Source organism: Gorilla gorilla, chromosome 4 (genome assembly GCF_029281585.2).
Source record: "Gorilla gorilla gorilla isolate KB3781 chromosome 4, NHGRI_mGorGor1-v2.1_pri, whole genome shotgun sequence".
Taxonomy (NCBI): Eukaryota; Metazoa; Chordata; class Mammalia; order Primates; family Hominidae; genus Gorilla; species Gorilla gorilla.
In genome coordinates, this window is record NC_073228.2 from 56,398,658 (window position 1) to 56,414,916 (window position 16,259).

The following is a 16,259-nucleotide window of genomic DNA, read 5'->3' on the forward strand; positions in this document are numbered from 1 at the left end:
ATCTTTGCACCTGGAGAACTATAGCTCCTCTCCCCTTGGGGAACCCTGGGGCAGTGCGCTTATTCAGGCCTGGGTTCCTCCTGGCTTTTACTCTTGCTCAGGGACTTCAAGCTAAATTGCCACCTCTTTGGACCATATCCCTGAGCTTGAGGCTGAGACTTCGACTCCTGTCTCGGGGTAGAGCAAAGTGATGTGCAGAGGCCTTGGCCCTGCCCACTTGAGCTAGATGCAGGGGAATATTCCAGGACACCCAAGGACATTCTGAGTGGTCCCCACCCCTCAATGCCCATTGGCTAAGTGGAAGAGCTTGGCGGGGAGTTGCCAGACATGGCTATGGAATGAATGGGCAACTAACGGGCTCTGGCCTGTGTGTGTCCCAGGGCTCAGCAAATGACTGGAGCCGCAGTCCAGACCTACCTCCTAGAGAAAACTCGAGTGGCCTGCCAGGCTTCCAGTGAGAGGAACTTCCACATCTTCTATCAGGTTTGTGCCAAATGGGGCCACAGCCCCCCAGATGCGAGACGGGGATGGGTCCGTGTTTTTCAACCCCCCACCCCCCAGAATGCTCCATGCCTGGTTCCTTCACCTAGCTTTTGATGGAGCCACCACTTTCTCCTGCAGACTTTACATGCAACACTTCTCCCTCACACTGCGCCTTGGCTCCCAGCACAGTTGTGGCCTGGGGGTATGTTTTACCTCCTCCATCAGACCAGAAGGTCCTTGAGGCTGGGACTGTATCTCTAGGGTGGAAGCCGTGTCACTCTTATCATTTTAAGGGCTCTCCTAGAATGGCATCTGTCGCTAACAGAACAAGGGCTTCCCTAGAGTTATGCCTTTTCCATCGGACTGGGAGTCCCCCAAGGCATGGATAGGATATCTCCCTTTCTCTCAAAATCGGAGCATCCTTAGGTAATGGGTATGCCTCCCACGTCAAGATGACGGACTCCCTGGGCAGGAGATGTCCTTTTTTCACCAGACCGCAGGTTTCCCTAGAGCAAGGTTCTTTTGCATCAGGTTGGAGACATCCAGGGCTGTGTTTACGGCATCTTTTGCCTCCATACCTGCCCTGGCTCTCGGAAGGGACCTCTGAGCCTTGTGATGTTGCTACCAACTCTCCTCTTATCCCAACCCCATGCCTATGCAGGCCTGGGCTTTTCTCAAACCCCCTACCCAGCCTCCCACCTACCCTTCTCCACAGATTTGCAAAGGAGCCAGTGAGGACGAGAGGCTCCAGTGGCACCTTCCTGAGGGAGCTGCCTTCTCCTGGCTGCCCAACCCAGAGAGGAGCTTAGAAGGTAAGGGGAGCCCCATCCAGCACCTTGCGCAGACCCAGCATCACCCACCCACTCTGTACAGAGCCTGCCTCCCTCGCATCTTGCTGCTGCTGACCTCTGCCCCGAACTTGGATTCTTTTTCAGAGGATTGTTTTGAGGTGACCAGAGAGGCCATGCTCCATTTGGGCATTGACACCCCTACCCAGAACAACATCTTTAAGGTCAGAAGAAAAGCCACGCCACTTATGTTTGGCAGAGATGACGGGCAGTCTTTCCCTGAGGATCTAGGACTTTGGGCCCCTCTGTGCTACCTCCAAGGAATCAGTCACCTCTGTTCTGCTGAGGATGGAGACCAGGTGGTGGGGTGGACGGGGCATAAGGAACAGTGATGCATACACAGTGCTAGAGTACAGAATGCAGTAAGTGATCCATGGGGGCAGAGAGCAAGGTACCGCATGATCAGAAGAGAGAACTAGTGCTACCACCTTGCTTGTCTAGTACATTAAAACTTACAAGTTATGTTCACACTTCTCTGCTCACTTAGTTTTTTAAACAGTCCTCTGTGTTTATTTCCCTTTATGCCTGAGAAAACCAGAGAGGTAAAGTGACGTGCCCAAGGTCAGATACCACTAAGTGGTGATACAGAGTACCAGACATAGTAATTCCAAATTCCTACCCTTTCTGTCTTCCCCCAACCCGTGCCCTGTCGTCCTCTGGAACATGAGACTGCCCCAGGTGAGCTGGGCTCCTCTCAGTCACACTAGGGGGGCCTCCCTTCTGTCTTTGCTGACAGAGCTGACTACGTCCTCTCATCTTCCTCACCTTCTAGAGCAGCAGGAGGGGATAGATAGGATGGCCTGGCAGTCGAGAAAGGGAGGCCACTTCAGGGAGGTAGCAATGCAGTGGAAAGTGACCCTCACCTCCAGATGGGGGCTGCTCAGACACTGCCAGGTAAGAACTTGACAGAAGGACAGCACCTGGGGACAAGCCCAGGATAAGTGGACAACACTGGGAGTTGGGGCAGGAGTGCTTTGGGGGTGGGCATGACCCTCTGCCACAGCCCTTCTGCCTGGTGGGCATGGCAGTCTTCTGGAGCAAGTTGTGGCCGGAAGACCGGTAGCACATGGAGGCACCCTGCCTGGGACCATATAGGAATGGTGGGTGGGATCCCTGTGTCAGGTCTGAGGGTGGTTGTTTCTTCTTTTTTTTTTTTTTTTTTTTGAGATGGAGTTTTATTCTAGTTGCCCAGTCTAGAGTGCAGTGGCACAATCTCAGCTCACTGCAACCTCCTCTTCCCGGGTTCAAGTGATTCTCCTACCTCAGCCTCCGAGTAGCTGGGATTACAGGCATGTGCCACCACACCCAGCTAATTTTGTGTGTGTGTGTGTGTGTGTGTGTGTGTGTGTATTTTCAGTAGAGATGGAGGTTCACCATATTGGTCAGGCTGGTCTTAAACTTCTGACTTCAAGTGATCCACCTGCCTCAGCCTCCCAGAGTGCTGGAATTACAAGCGTGTGCCATCATGCCTAGCTGGGTCTGAGGGTTTTGAAGTTGCTGGGCCTTGGTGGGGTGAGGGGAGCTTCTGTCTATAGCCCCAGGGGGCTTGTCGGTGTGGAACATTGAGTACAAAGGCAAAGGGGCACCCATCGGACACAGACCAAGGTCACAGTTCCTCCAGCAGGCTGGGCTCTCAGAAGCCTGACAGTGGGAAAGGGCTCAAGGAAGCAGAGACAAGCCTCCAGCAGGCACACAGAAGTAGCCCTGCCCCCAGTCACCGGTCTATTCCTAGAGAGCAGGGGGCAGAAATGTAGAGGATGGGCGGGCATGGAGGCCCACAGGCTGCCCCAGGAGACATCTGAAGTCAGCCTGGGTTCTCATCCCACCTTTCCCCTCGGGAAGCACGTGTCCTCAGTCTCATCTCTATCATAGGCAGTGGCGTAGCACATACCTTACAGGTTGTTGAAAAGATGCAATGAGGCGATGCATGTAACTTGCATAGAATTGTGTCTGGCAGAGATGGGCACACTTGGGCCATGATCGGGAGCTGCCCTTCTGCTGTCGTGATTGTACTCAGCAGAACGGCCCTTCCCAGAGTAGGCCCACGTCACGCCCTCTCCTACTCCCACCCATCCTTTTCTTTCCCCCAGGTCCTAGCTGGACTGCTGCACCTTGGCAATATCCAGTTTGCTGCCTCCGAGGATGAAGCCCAGCCCTGCCAGCCGATGGATGATGCCAAGTGTGAGGGTCAGGGTGTAGGATAGGGCAGGCCCTGTCAGGAAGGTAGCCAGCATTGCTGAGGTTGGGTGGAAGGCTGGGTGGTGAAAATTGGAATCTGATGCCCTTGCTTATGCCACCCACCATAGGGCCTGGCCCTGGATCATTTACTCCTCACCCTGTCTGGTGAGGCAGACAGTATCATCCCCATCTTAAAGACGAGAAAATGAGTCAGAGGTTTGTAAAGTGATTTGTCCCATATATGGCAGCATGGACTGGTACATGAAAGTGCTGGGTTTGAGTTCTGACTGCCGTTTATGGAGTCCTTTGGTGAGTCACTTCACTGATCAGAACTTAGGTTTCTTCTGTCCAGTTGGGCAAGTCATGGTCCCGCTGTGATGACTTCACAGTGCCTCGTGAAGAGGACTGGATGGAGAGTGATTTGCCTAAAGAGGATTTGCCCCTCCCAGACTCTGTCAGGACGGCAGCCTCGCTGCTGGGGCTCCCAGAGGACGTGCTGCTGGAGATGGTGCAGATTAGAACCATCAGGGCAGGCAGACAGCAGCAGGTGTTCCGGAAGCCCTGCCCGCGAGCCGAGTGTGACACCCGTAGAGACTGCCTGGCCAAACTGATCTATGCACGGTGAGCAGTTACTCTGGCCCCTTGTTGGGGAGGACCCCAACAAGTGCTCTTCCTGTCCGGGGTTGGGCCAGACAACATGAGGCAATAGGCACAGGCCCAGGGTGGGAGATAAGACAGACTGGTTCCTCTCCCTGCTCCTCAAACCCCTGGGCACAGCAGGGCACGGCTCCCAGGTTTCACCAAGCAGCGTCTGTGGCCTCTTTCTGAATGGGAAGGTTGCTACATTCCTGGCCAGAATTCAGCTCATTATTAAAGTTCAGGAGGCTGCTTTAGCCTCAGCAAGGTGAAGAGAACCTGCTCAGCTGTCTGCTGGCAATGCAGGCCCCAAAGGTGATCTAGAGCCTTCACAGTTCCTGCTTCAGATCCTTGGCTGAATGGGCCTCTCTGTCTCCCTGTGCCTTTGTACATCACTTAGGAGTTTGATAGATTGTGGTAAAGCCAGAGGCTCAGCCCACAGCATGTAGCACAGTGGTGAAGGTGGGGCCCTGGCCTTTTCTGGTAGGTTACATGGGTACCTCCACCCTCTGGCCATGTGGTTAAGGATGATCTCTCACCTTGAGTTCTGAGATTCTTCAGCAGGCCTTGTAAGGGCTTCAGGGGCCCAGAATCCTCTGAGATGAGCCAGAATGAGTGTATGTGTGTGCATGTGCACATGAGACCTTGGGCACCTTTCTGGGGAGAGGGTCCCCTGCTTTCATAAACACCACAAAGAGCCTGAGAAGCTCTGCTGAGGGAACCAGATCGTCTGAGTTGAAAATGGTCCAGGGCAGCTGAGGCTAGACTAAATCCATTTCAGCAAGAGACTAGTTACCACTGCCTCAAAGCTAATTTCAGGTCACAATTTGAGGTCAAAGGCTTTTAAAGCCTTTGCCTACAAGTCACTCCAAGATGAGCAGATAAAGTGTGATGAACACAGATAGAGTGAGCTTCTGACCACAGGACATTTGCACAGCCCCTGTTGCAAAAAGAGCCAGTTTATTTACTGAAGGGAAAAAAGTTGCAGAGCAATTACTTTTAAGAAAAATTGTGAGGAAGAAACCCCTGTATAGTGCTGTACGTGTCAGCGTCTTGTGTGGTAGTCTCATCTTCTCTGGACTGGGGCCGGTTCTAGAGTGGAGGATGCCATTGTTGACCTCGGGACTGGGGGCCCACTTGTGCAGAACTACATCAGGGGGTATGGTGGGGCCTTGAGCTCTGGGATCCACCGGTAGAGTTTTGCAGGGGTGTTCAATGAACTCAGTTATTTACAAACCACACCCAGGCCCATCTGCCCCTTCCCAAGACACTAGCTGGGTCTCGAGCCATGTGACAGCTCGACTGATTCCCTGCCCAGCCTAGGAGCTGAGCTTGTCCTGTGCTCAGTCTTCCCATAAGGACATGCCAGGTTTGTGTGTACCTGGGAACATGCATGCCCATAGCCTGCATCTGTAGTAGGTCAAGACGTGATAGGCCGGAAGCAAGAGGAGAGGATTTGGCCTTTGACCTGTCAGGCTCAGAATACAAGGGCCCCCCAGGGTGTAGCACCCTGATGGGGGGAGCAATTTTACCACCCCTTTGACTCAGCCAGACCCTCTCACCAGAGTCCACTCTCTTCCCCCAACAGGTTGTTTGACTGGCTGGTATCAGTGATCAACAGCAGCATCTGTGCGGACACCGACTCGTGGACCACTTTCATAGGTAGCAAGGCCTCACTGTGCTGGGAGCACTCCAGAAAAAGAGCAATAAAGCCCTGGATGGAGAGGCAGGAGCCCTGCGTCCAGTGTGTGACTCTGGGCAGTTCCTTTCCCTTTTTTGTCTCCTCTTGCGTCTGCCTGCCAGCATAGGGCGAGATCTCTGCATAGGGTGAGATCTCTGCTCTCCTGCACCCACATCTGAGCAGTCCATAACTCTCCAGACAGGCTCAACAGTGCCTTGTCTGAAAGAGCCCTTTACCTCCCCAGAGACCCAGCTCTAATTGTGGGAGAGTAGTGGGGGTTGGGGAAAATAGCTGGATTAGAAGGGACTTTGGAGGCTGGCACCGTGGCTCACACCTGTAATCCCAACATTTTGGGAGGCCAAAGTGGGAGGATCACTGGAGGCCAGGAGTTGGAGACCAGCCTGGGCAATATAGCAAGACCCCATTTCAAAGAAATTAGCCAGGCATGGTGTTACATGCCTGTAGTCCCAGCTACTCAGGAGACCGAGGTGGGAGGATCACTTTAGCCCAAGAGTTTGAAGCTTCTGTGAGCTGTGATCACACCACTCCACTCCAGCGTGGTCAACAGAGCAAGACCCTATCTTAGGGGGGAAAACAAAAAAAGACTTGGGGGACATGACTGAGGGAGGTCAACACGGTTGTAACTAGGTGGGACAGTCAGTTATAGGAGGAAATAAAGCTTAAAGGTACAAGTGCAGTTTGCTCATGGAATGGTGGAATTCTAGGCACCAAATTGGCTATTGAGACTAATGCCCTCCAAACTAGATTTAACACAGAAAATGTTCCCTGGGACCTGGTTTCCTCATAGGAGGTGCCTATCAGAACCAGAGAATTCAGACTCAAAAATGGGCCTGATGCTCTGGGCTGTCTTCACACTTCATTTGGGTTTCCTGCTTGCTCTGAGCTCTACAGGGGAATGGGGTAGAGATGGGAGCCACCTTGGGTGGAGGGTGGGGAAGGTATGTTCTGCCCACCACAGGTGTCATGCTCACTCAGCCTGATGCCCAGGCTGCCCAAGTATAAGGCATTGGCAGGGGCCCAGCCACCCTGGGTTCCTTGGTCCCCTATTCCCCATCTGCTCCCTGCAGTGGCCCCATGGGTTCTCTGCCATCCTCCCAGGCCTGCTGGATGTGTATGGATTTGAATCATTTCCTGACAACAGTCTGGAACAGTTGTGCATCAACTATGCCAATGAGAAGCTGCAGCAGCATTTTGTGGCTCACTACCTAAGGGCCCAGCAGGTGAGGGATGGGGTGAGCAGGAGGCAGGTCCTTCTTTTGGATCCTCAATCCCTTCCTGACCTTCCAGCCCCAGTCCAGGTTCTGAGTAGAAGCCTTTTGTTCCTTCTTATTTTATTTTTAATTGACAAATAATAATTGCACATATGGAGTACAATGTAATGTTTTGATATACTTTTGTTTCTTTGATGCTGTTCTGGAATATGCTGTGGTACCGAGGCCAGCCATGGATGGCCCGTCAGGACATCAGACCACAGCTGCCTTCTCCCACCTCATCCCACCTTGTTCTTTAGGAGGAATACGCAGTTGAGGGCCTGGAGTGGTCATTCGTCAACTACCAGGACAACCAGCCCTGTTTGGATCTCATTGAGGGAAGCCCCATCAGCATCTGCTCCCTCATAAATGAGGTGGGGAGGTCAGCTAATGAGCCGAGCACCAGAGTTGGCCTTTGGGTTTTCTGGGGCCTTGATGATTATCCTGTTTCCTCTCTGTGCCTCTCTCCTCCCAGTCTGCCAAATAGATCTTCTAATTGCTATATTTTCTCTGTTGGGGACACTATGATGCCTGTGTGATGTCTGCTGTCTTGGGGTCCACAGGGTGGGGACAGTGAGGGTTGTGGTGAGACACTCTCATGTTGGTGGCTGACCCCCTGTTCCCATCCCACAGGAATGCCGCCTCAATCGACCCAGCAGCGCAGCCCAGCTCCAGACACGCATTGAGACTGCCCTGGCAGGCAGCCCCTGCCTGGGCCACAATAAGCTCAGCCGGGAGCCCAGCTTCATTGTGGTGCATTATGCGGGGCCTGTGCGGTACCACACAGCAGGCCTGGTGGAGAAGAACAAGGTACGGGCTGGGCCATGCCCTGTGGGGCCTGCGAGAAACGAGATGCCGGGTCTTTGCTATGCAGACATAGTAGTTTCCCATCGTGAGTCCTTTCTCTCCTGAACCTCCTCCCAGAATCCAGAATCACCATCTTGGGCCCACCTGTCTGAGGTCTCCAGTAATCAAGCATGACCTGCCTGGAGATAACCCATGTTAGACTGGGGCTCCAGGTCTCTGGTTGTCCAGTGGACCTTCTCTTGGACTCGGGCCCTGTCCTACCTGGAAGCCCCGTCATCTGCGGCTTGGGTGGGCAGTGGATGGCCCTGGGCAGAAGCTCCACCTGCCCTCACTGCTGCTCTTGCCATTTCCCAATAGGATCCTATCCCACCTGAGCTGACTAGGCTCCTGCAGCAATCCCAGGACCCCCTGCTCATGGGGCTGTTTCCTACTAACCCCAAAGAGAAGACCCAGGAGGAACCCCCTGGCCAGAGCAGGGCCCCTGTGTTGACCGTGGTGTCCAGGTTCAAGGTGGGTCTGATGTGCTGATGGGAGGTGCTTGGTTCACTCCACGGTCTCACAAATATTTATTGAGCACCTGCCAGGATCGGTGCTGTTTGTTGGGGAGCAGTGGCAAGTCAAGTAGATGTGGTCCCAGTCCCCTGGAGTTTATACTTCAGTGTGGAAGACAGAAACAGTATACAAATAGGCTATCAGGTATAATATGATGGGAAGTCTAGGGGCCTATGGGGGCACGATGCAGCCTCTCACCCCCTGCCAGTGGGGTGCTCATGGGAAGAGGATCAGCTACATGAGCTTCTTTGACCTGGCTCATCCCCAGCTGTCTAGCTTCCTGTTCTAACCCTGCCCTCACTCACTTCTCTCACATCGTCTGCTTTCTACCACCTCTCAGTCCTTGCATGTACCGCCCCACCTTCCTGGGATACTCTTGACTACTGCCCCATCAGCTCCACCTCACTCCCATCCTCCACGCCCCTTTTCCTAGTTTAGTCCTTCTCATCCTTCAGACTTTAGCTTTATCACCACCACCTCGAGGAGGCACCTGGAAAACCAGGTTTGATTAGCACCTTCCTACCCAGCCTCAAACACACCCCCGAGGGTGTTCATCCAACATGTGTGGCCCATTGGAGTGAGATCTGACATGGCAGCAGGCAGCCTGTGGCACAGCCTCCAACACACAGGATGAGCTGAGTGATAACAGTTGTTGCTGGACGAATGGCAAGAAGTTTTGAGATTGTTCTTTTCTAAGAAGATTGCTCTGGGGAGAAGTGGGGAGGGGAAAGAGGAGGAGATTGGATTCAGGGAGACCAGTCAGGGAGGATCACAGGTTTAGAAGGGTCCCTTAAGACAGAGGTGAGGAGCATGGGAAGTTGGGAGAGGAATGTGGTCTGAGGCTGCTCATTGAGAGCCTGCAGCAGTCATCCCTGCACAGGAGATTCTTGGTCTCAGGATCATGGAAGGGCCCGCTGGAGGCATTTGATGTAGTTACTAACCAGAGCCCAGTTGATGGCCCTGGGCAGCCCCTCTCCCTGCCTAACCCCATGGTCTCTCATCTGCAGGCCTCACTGGAGCAGCTTCTGCAGGTCCTACACAGCACCACGCCCCACTACATTCGCTGCATCAAGCCCAACAGCCAGGGCCAGGCGCAGACCTTCCTCCAAGAGGAGGTAATTAACACCGGGCCAAAGCTGCTTCGCGCCAAACCCCATCTGGCCAAGGCCCTGGAGAGATGAAGGGCAGGACATCTGTTCCAAATGGAGTGCACAGAAGTGGTCTCTCCGGCCAGGCCTGACATGAGAGAGGACCCATCTCCCTTGCTGTGGCAGGGCAGGCATGTATGGTTGTGTGGTCTGTGCATAGTAGCCTAGCCAGGGAGGCAAGTTCCAGTGCATCTTGTTTTTTTTGAGCCATGTACCCTGATGAGAGACTGAAACTGCCCAGAGGAATGGGTGTCTCGTGATTAGCTGAAAGTCTGCATCACCACACAGTCCCCGCACAGTGCAGCCATTTCTCACTGGAGGTATCATTTTTTTCTTTTTTTTTTTTTTTTTGAGACTGAGCTTCACTCTGTCAGCCAGGCTGGAGTGCAGTGGTGCAATCTCAGCTCACTGCAACTTCCGCCTCCCAAGTTCAAGTGATTCTCCTGTCTCAAAGTCTCCCAAATAGCTGGAATTACAGGTACGCACCACCACACCTGGCTAATTTTTGTATTTTTAGTAGAGATGGAGTTTCACCATGTTAGCCAGACTGGTCTCAAACTCCTGACCTCAGGTGATCTGCCCACCTCAGCCTCCCAAAGTGCTGGGTTTACAGGCATGAGCAGCCACTTCACTCAGCCGGTATCATTTTTTTCTAATCTAACAAAAGCACTCTAGCCAGCAACTGCCCTTTTCTTGGGATTCCAGGTTCTGAGGGATGTGGATGAGGGGTGAATGCTGGGCACTGCTGAAGGTGTGGCCTGGTAGATGTGGCCTTCCGGTTTGTAGCCAGGACAACTCAGCTCTGTGGTAAAGACCTGGGTTCAGGTCACAGAAGAATCTTCATAGTATAATCTTCCCTGCCTCTCAGCTGTGAACCACCCTCTAATGCCTGCAGACAGTGAAAACAATCCAAACTGGAAATTTGCCTGGGCTGGGTTGTGTGGTAGTGAGACTACACTGAGGGCAGGGTGAGACGGAGCCAGGACATCACTTGCTTCAGCTGTATCAGAAGCCACGCATCGGATGAGGGGGACTTGGGACCACCAGGACCCTTTCTAGTGGGAGATTTGTTTTCAAGGTCCCTCGATTTCTCACTGCCCCAAGGAGATACCCCCATTAGCCAAGCCTTGGGAGAGCCTGCAGTTTGGCACTGGCCAGGGCCTAAGAAGAAGGGCTGAGAGAATGGCATTTCTGGCCTGCTGGCCCCATGCTGCAGGTGCCTGCCCTGTCTCCCCACCCTTGCAGGTCCTGAGCCAGCTGGAGGCCTGTGGCCTCGTGGAGACCATCCATGTCAGTGCTGCTGGCTTCCCCATCCGGTGAGTGGGCTCGATCACGGCACAGTGCAGGGCCAGTACAGAGTGGGGCTCAGGACTCTCATCGGGCAAGAGCCTGCCCAACTCAGAGTGAGATGTGGAAATGAAGAGAAAGAGGCTGGTCTGTAGAAGTCAACTGGGAACTAGGGAGCAGCAGCCATTCGTTCATCCATTCACTTATTGTGCACTATTTTGTACCCAGCTGATGGCTGTGACAAAAGCCACATTGGTACAATGTTGGGGACAGAAGCCAGACTCAGGAGGGCTGACAAGCAATTGGGAGGAAGTGCAGATATCAGGTGCCAGCAGCTGTCTGAGAAGTGTTGCCTTGATGAGGAGCAGGGAGATCTGGGGGAGGCAGAGGAGACTGTGGGGTCAGAGAGGTCAGAGGGGAGATGTGGCCAAGCGTGTCTGCGTCATAGGAGTGGTCCAATTGTTTGGGGAGAGGCCTGTCAGCCCCTTTGGAGGGAGGCAGCCCGCAAATCCCCTGCTAACACAAGAGATGCTTTGTGTTGGTAGACCAAGGCAGCAGGGAGAGCAGACCCATTTTAAATGGTCTTTATGGGTTTCCAACTAAGTGATCCTAGAGATCGCTTCAAAACCACATTCACGTTCAGTGGGGATACTTGGGGAGGGCAGCACCGTGCTGTGTTGTTGAGCAGATTAAATAGAATAACTTCTGTTGAGCCCTGAACCGTTAACCTGGCTCACAGATGAAGTAATTCTCTACTTTTGCCTGCTTTGGCTTCCAGGGTCTCTCACCGAAACTTTGTAGAACGATACAAGTTACTAAGAAGGCTTCATCCTCGCACATCCTCTGGCCCCGACAGCCCATATCCTGCCAAAGGGCTCCCTGGTGAGTGGGACCCATGAGTTAGTCATTTGTGCAACCACAATTTACTGAGCATCTACCCTGTGCCCTGTCTTAGGGCTAGGGGCTGGGGCTTACTGGTGAATAAAACACAGCCCTGGTTTTGGTTCAGTTGGGGAAACAGATTCAAAAAAGACAAATAGTATGGAAAGTGGAAAAGCAGAGCTATGAGCAGGATGCTGTGGGTGGTGCTAGGGAGGTGTGAATTGGGGAAGGCTTCCTGGAAGAGGTATTATCTGAGAATAAATTAGATTAGCCAGGTGACAGGTGGTCCACATGATAGATGTAATCTGAACAAAGGCCTAGAGGCTTGAGGCAGCAGTGTGGGTATGAGGAACTCCAGCCCGTTCTGTGTTGCTGGTTCATTGAGGCAGAGAACTGGGGCAGGTGAGGCTGGAGTGGCAGGTAGGGCTCCATCAAGGCATCTGGACTTTATTCTCTGGGCAGATGAGCAGGCACTGCAGGGGAGGGAGCAAATGACTCTATCAGCCTCACACTTTCTGGAGACCACTCTGGGGGCACCATGGAGGGCTGTGGGATTGAGGCTGCAAAGTTGCCCCAATAGAGAGAAACAAGAATTGTGGGCACAGTCGGGAAATATTTGTTGGAAGAAACTGGTCAGTCTTGGTAGGGGCTTGACTAGATGTAGAGGGAGAGGAAAGGAGTAAATTAACTTAGCCTGGGAAGTGAGGAAAAGCAAGAGGAAAAGAGGTTCAGGGAGGCTGAAGAGCCCGGGCATGGGTGACTTGTCCTGCAGGTCCAGTGAAGAAGTCTGCAAGGCACTTAGGCAGGCTTTAGTCTCAAGGGAAGGATCTGGAGGCCCTCATATGGGGGTTGTCAGCATGCAGATAAAAGAGAGGCTGTGGGAGCCACAGGGCCCAGACACAGGCAGAGGGAGAACAGGCCAAGGACAGGCTGCCGGGGGGCCCCGCCTCGGCAGGACCCCAGCCCAGCACCTCTGCCCCTCCCACCCAGCCTTACCCTGGGCCCCTCACAGCCATTGAGGCAATCCTGCTTTGTTTCCTCCCCTCCTGGGCAGTTTTCACTTTCCTTTCACTCTTTCTCCTTTCTTCTCCCTCTCCATGGTTTGCTGTCCTGTTCCGTGTCTCTTGCCCATAGCCCTTCTGGCCCCTGGTTGATTTTGCTGCTGTTTCTCATCTGTGGTGTCTCCTTTGGCAGCCTCTGTCTTCAGAGAGGCACTGGGCATCTAAGGTGGTCAGAGCCCTCAGGTAAATCCTACCTCTCCAGGAGTCAGCTCTGCGAGCTGCGGGAGGGCAGGCAGTGGGACACGGGACATTTGCAGGGCTGAGATTTTTTTTAATTTATTTTTTAATTTATTCTTTTTATTTGCAGTAGAAGATTACCAGACTAAGGGCTGGGATTGGATCTCCCTTTTCCCATACATGGCGGGGAGTTGAGGGGTCGGGGCTGAGGGAGTGGCCTATAGCTGCCCTATTTGGCCCTCAGGATGTGTGTTTGGGCCTTGGAAACAAATGCTGGCTGAGCAGCCTGGGATTCCAAGCTTGGAAGGAGTCACCCTTCCAGGTGTCAAGCACCCTCTGCCAGCCTGCCCAAAGGGACTCATGGCAGTAGAGGCTGTGGGACACCCCAGGACACACAGGCGCAAGTGGGTATTCCAAGGCTCCACGGAACAACCAGCACCCTGAGGGACAATAGAGAGGCTGTTTGTGGCTTCCTCCAAAAGAAGAATGAGGAGAAAATGGCTAGAGCCAAGAACAGCAGGAAAGAGACCTGTAGAGTGCTAGGGAGGCCAAAGCCAGTTTCTTCAGGCCACAGAGGCATGTAGAGATGACCATGCACTGATGGGGCCATCTCCCTCCCCCAGAACGGTGTCCACACAGCGAGGAAGCCATGCTTGAACCTCTCATCCAGGACATTCTCCACACTCTGCCGGTCCTAACTCAGGCAGCAGCCATAACTGGTGACTCGGCTGAGGCCATGCCAGCCCCCATGCACTGTGGCAGGACCAAGGTGTTCATGACTGACTCCATGGTGAGCTGGTTTGGGGATGAGGAGGTTACAGAGGCAAGCTGTGTGCTCTCCTCAGCAGGAGGGGGCAGGGGGAGAAGAGGCTGCCCTCAATGGATGCCTTTTCTCCCAGCTGGAGCTTCTGGAATGTGGGCGTGCCCGGGTGCTGGAGCAGTGTGCCCGCTGCATCCAGGGTGGCTGGAGGCGACACCGGCACCGAGAGCAGGAGCGGCAGCGGCGGGCCGTCATGCTCATCCAGGCAGGTAGGTGGGCAGGTCACCTGTCAGCACTGCACACAGACCCCACAGGATGTTGGTTTCCTTTGAAACATAGCTCGTCGAGTCCCCATCTCCTGAAGCTGTGTCCCAGCCTGAAGAGATGTCCCTGTGGTGTGCTGGGATTCAAATTCCCTGTCCCCCTCACTCATAACGTCTCTCCAGTTCAATGGAAACCAAGTCACTCCACAAACAAAGGTGCTCTGTAAGAAGTGGAGGCTAAGCGTTGTCTTTAATTCCTCTTTCTCAGACCCTGACAGCTGTTTAGGCCAACTTTTTTTCCCTTTATGACAACTCAAACCATTACCTGCTGGGCTCTAGGGCTGGAATGAATTTAAGGAGAAGGTAAAAACCAAAAGGAGTTCATCAAATGAAAAGATGTATTAACCAACATGTTCATAGTGGTCTTATTTTGAAAAGTGTTGGAAAGAACCCAAATATCTAACAGTGGTGACATCATGGCCAAATGATGGACTGGACCATCCCTATGATGCAGCTAAGTGTTTTTGAAGAATATTATAAATTTAATGGAGAACCACTTCCAAAATGATATTCATACCTAGATGTCAAACTACATATTAAGGGCGATGCCCTCCTTTTAAGGTGTGTTTGTGTGTGTGTAGGCATTAAAAAATTCTATAAGGAAGCTGGGCACAGTAGTTCGCTCCTGTAATCCCAGCATTTTGGGAGGCTGAGGTGGGAGGATCACTTGAGCCCAGGAATTTCATACCAGCCGGGCAACATGGCAAAACCCTTTCTCTACTAAAAATACAAAAATTAGCCAAGTGTGGTAGTATGCACCTATAATCCTAGCTACTCAGGGGGCTGAGGCGGGAGAATCACCTCAACCCAGGAGGCAGAGGTTGCAGCGAGCTGAGATTGCACCATTGCACTCCAGCCTGGGTGACAGAGCAAGACTCTGTCTCAAAAAAAAAAAAAAAAAAAAAAAAAACATAATTAACCGTGCCTGGTGGCGCATGCCTGTAGTCCCAGTTACTCCAGAGGCTGAGGCAAGAGGATTGCTTGAGCCTGGGAGATTGAAGCTACAGCCTTACGGAGGCTACAATAAGCTGTTCGTGCCACTGCACTCCAGCCTGGGCAAGACCCTGTCTCAAAAAAAAAAAAAAAAAACGAAACAAAAAGAAAAAGAATATGCTGAAATTGTAGAGAAGGGAATAAAAATTACCACCATCTATTAGTTGTATCAGTGTTTGGGTATATGGTGATGTGAGATCAGGGATGCATAAAGCGAACAAATTCAACTGAGGATTAAAAACAAAACAAAACAAAACAAAAAAGTTTTTAAAGGCACAGACAATCCAGATCCCTCCCATTCCCTGGGTGCTGACCTGGACCCAGCCTGAGACGGGAAGTGACTGCTGGGCCCTCAGCCAGTCCTTCTCCCCAGTGCCCCTTCACTGTGTTGTGTAGGTGTATTCAAGTGTGTGGGCAGTGTAAGGAATGTTTAAAAGCCAGTTTTACCTTATGTATTGATTTTAGAACCTTATTTGTAGCAATTTATTGAAAAAAAAAAACATATTTGAAACTTGGACAGCAACTGTGGTGCTGCTGCAGCCAGGTCACTGACAGCTCTAATGGCCCCTTTATTATCTCTTTCCTGTTTCTGGGCAAACTTCTTAGCCATTCGTTCCTGGTTAACTCGGAAACACATCCAGAGGCTGCATGCAGCTGCCACAGTCATCAAGCGTGCATGGCAGAAGTGGAGAGTAAGTAAGACCCAAGAAGTCGGGGTGGGCAGTGGATCAATTTTGGGGACCAGATGGACCCGAGTGGGAATGCTGGCTCTGCCACTGCAATGCAGGTGGCCTTGGGCAGGTTGTTCAGCCTCTGTGAGCCTCATATTCCTCGTGTATGCAGTGGGCACAGTAACACCTACCCTGCAGGGTGGTTATGTAGGTGAAGAGTGGTATAAGCAACTCTGGGAATATACCAAACTCTGGTATATTCCAGAGTTTAGAAGACTGGGTTTTATGGCATATCAGTTATATCTTGATGGACTCTTATCTTGTTTTCAAGTAGCATATGTAAGGCCTAAGCACAGTTGCCTGGGGTGTATAGACTTGTGCCATATGGAACCAGTTTGGTTCAGGGCAGCCGGCTGTTTGCAACTAGGTGCCTTCAGTTCACCTTGTTAAGATGATTTGTTAAAGATAGTTTTGATTTCCATTTTCTGCTAAGAGGGCTAG

At 52.4% G+C, this 16,259-nt stretch overlaps 1 protein-coding gene across 11 annotated transcripts in view; it reads left to right on the plus strand.

The window, feature by feature from the left end:
- The window catches only part of MYO19 (myosin XIX), a 39,244-nt gene that overhangs the window by 20,024 nt on the left and 2,961 nt on the right, over positions 1-16,259 (plus strand). For all 11 annotated transcript variants that reach the window (XM_004041867.5, XM_019027194.4, XM_019027195.4 and 8 more), the window contains 16 exons: positions 381-483; positions 1,199-1,295; positions 1,419-1,495; positions 3,422-3,512; positions 3,959-4,130; positions 5,734-5,807; positions 6,946-7,067; positions 7,358-7,471; positions 7,731-7,907; positions 8,262-8,414; positions 9,464-9,571; positions 10,850-10,920; positions 11,670-11,773; positions 13,635-13,801; positions 13,911-14,040; positions 15,694-15,779. In XM_004041867.5, the coding sequence (XP_004041915.5) occupies positions 381-483; positions 1,199-1,295; positions 1,419-1,495; positions 3,422-3,512; positions 3,959-4,130; positions 5,734-5,807; positions 6,946-7,067; positions 7,358-7,471; positions 7,731-7,907; positions 8,262-8,414; positions 9,464-9,571; positions 10,850-10,920; positions 11,670-11,773; positions 13,635-13,801; positions 13,911-14,040; positions 15,694-15,779 (1,846 nt within the window). The remainder of the gene's footprint in view (positions 1-380; positions 484-1,198; positions 1,296-1,418; positions 1,496-3,421; positions 3,513-3,958; positions 4,131-5,733; positions 5,808-6,945; positions 7,068-7,357; positions 7,472-7,730; positions 7,908-8,261; positions 8,415-9,463; positions 9,572-10,849; positions 10,921-11,669; positions 11,774-13,634; positions 13,802-13,910; positions 14,041-15,693; positions 15,780-16,259) is intronic.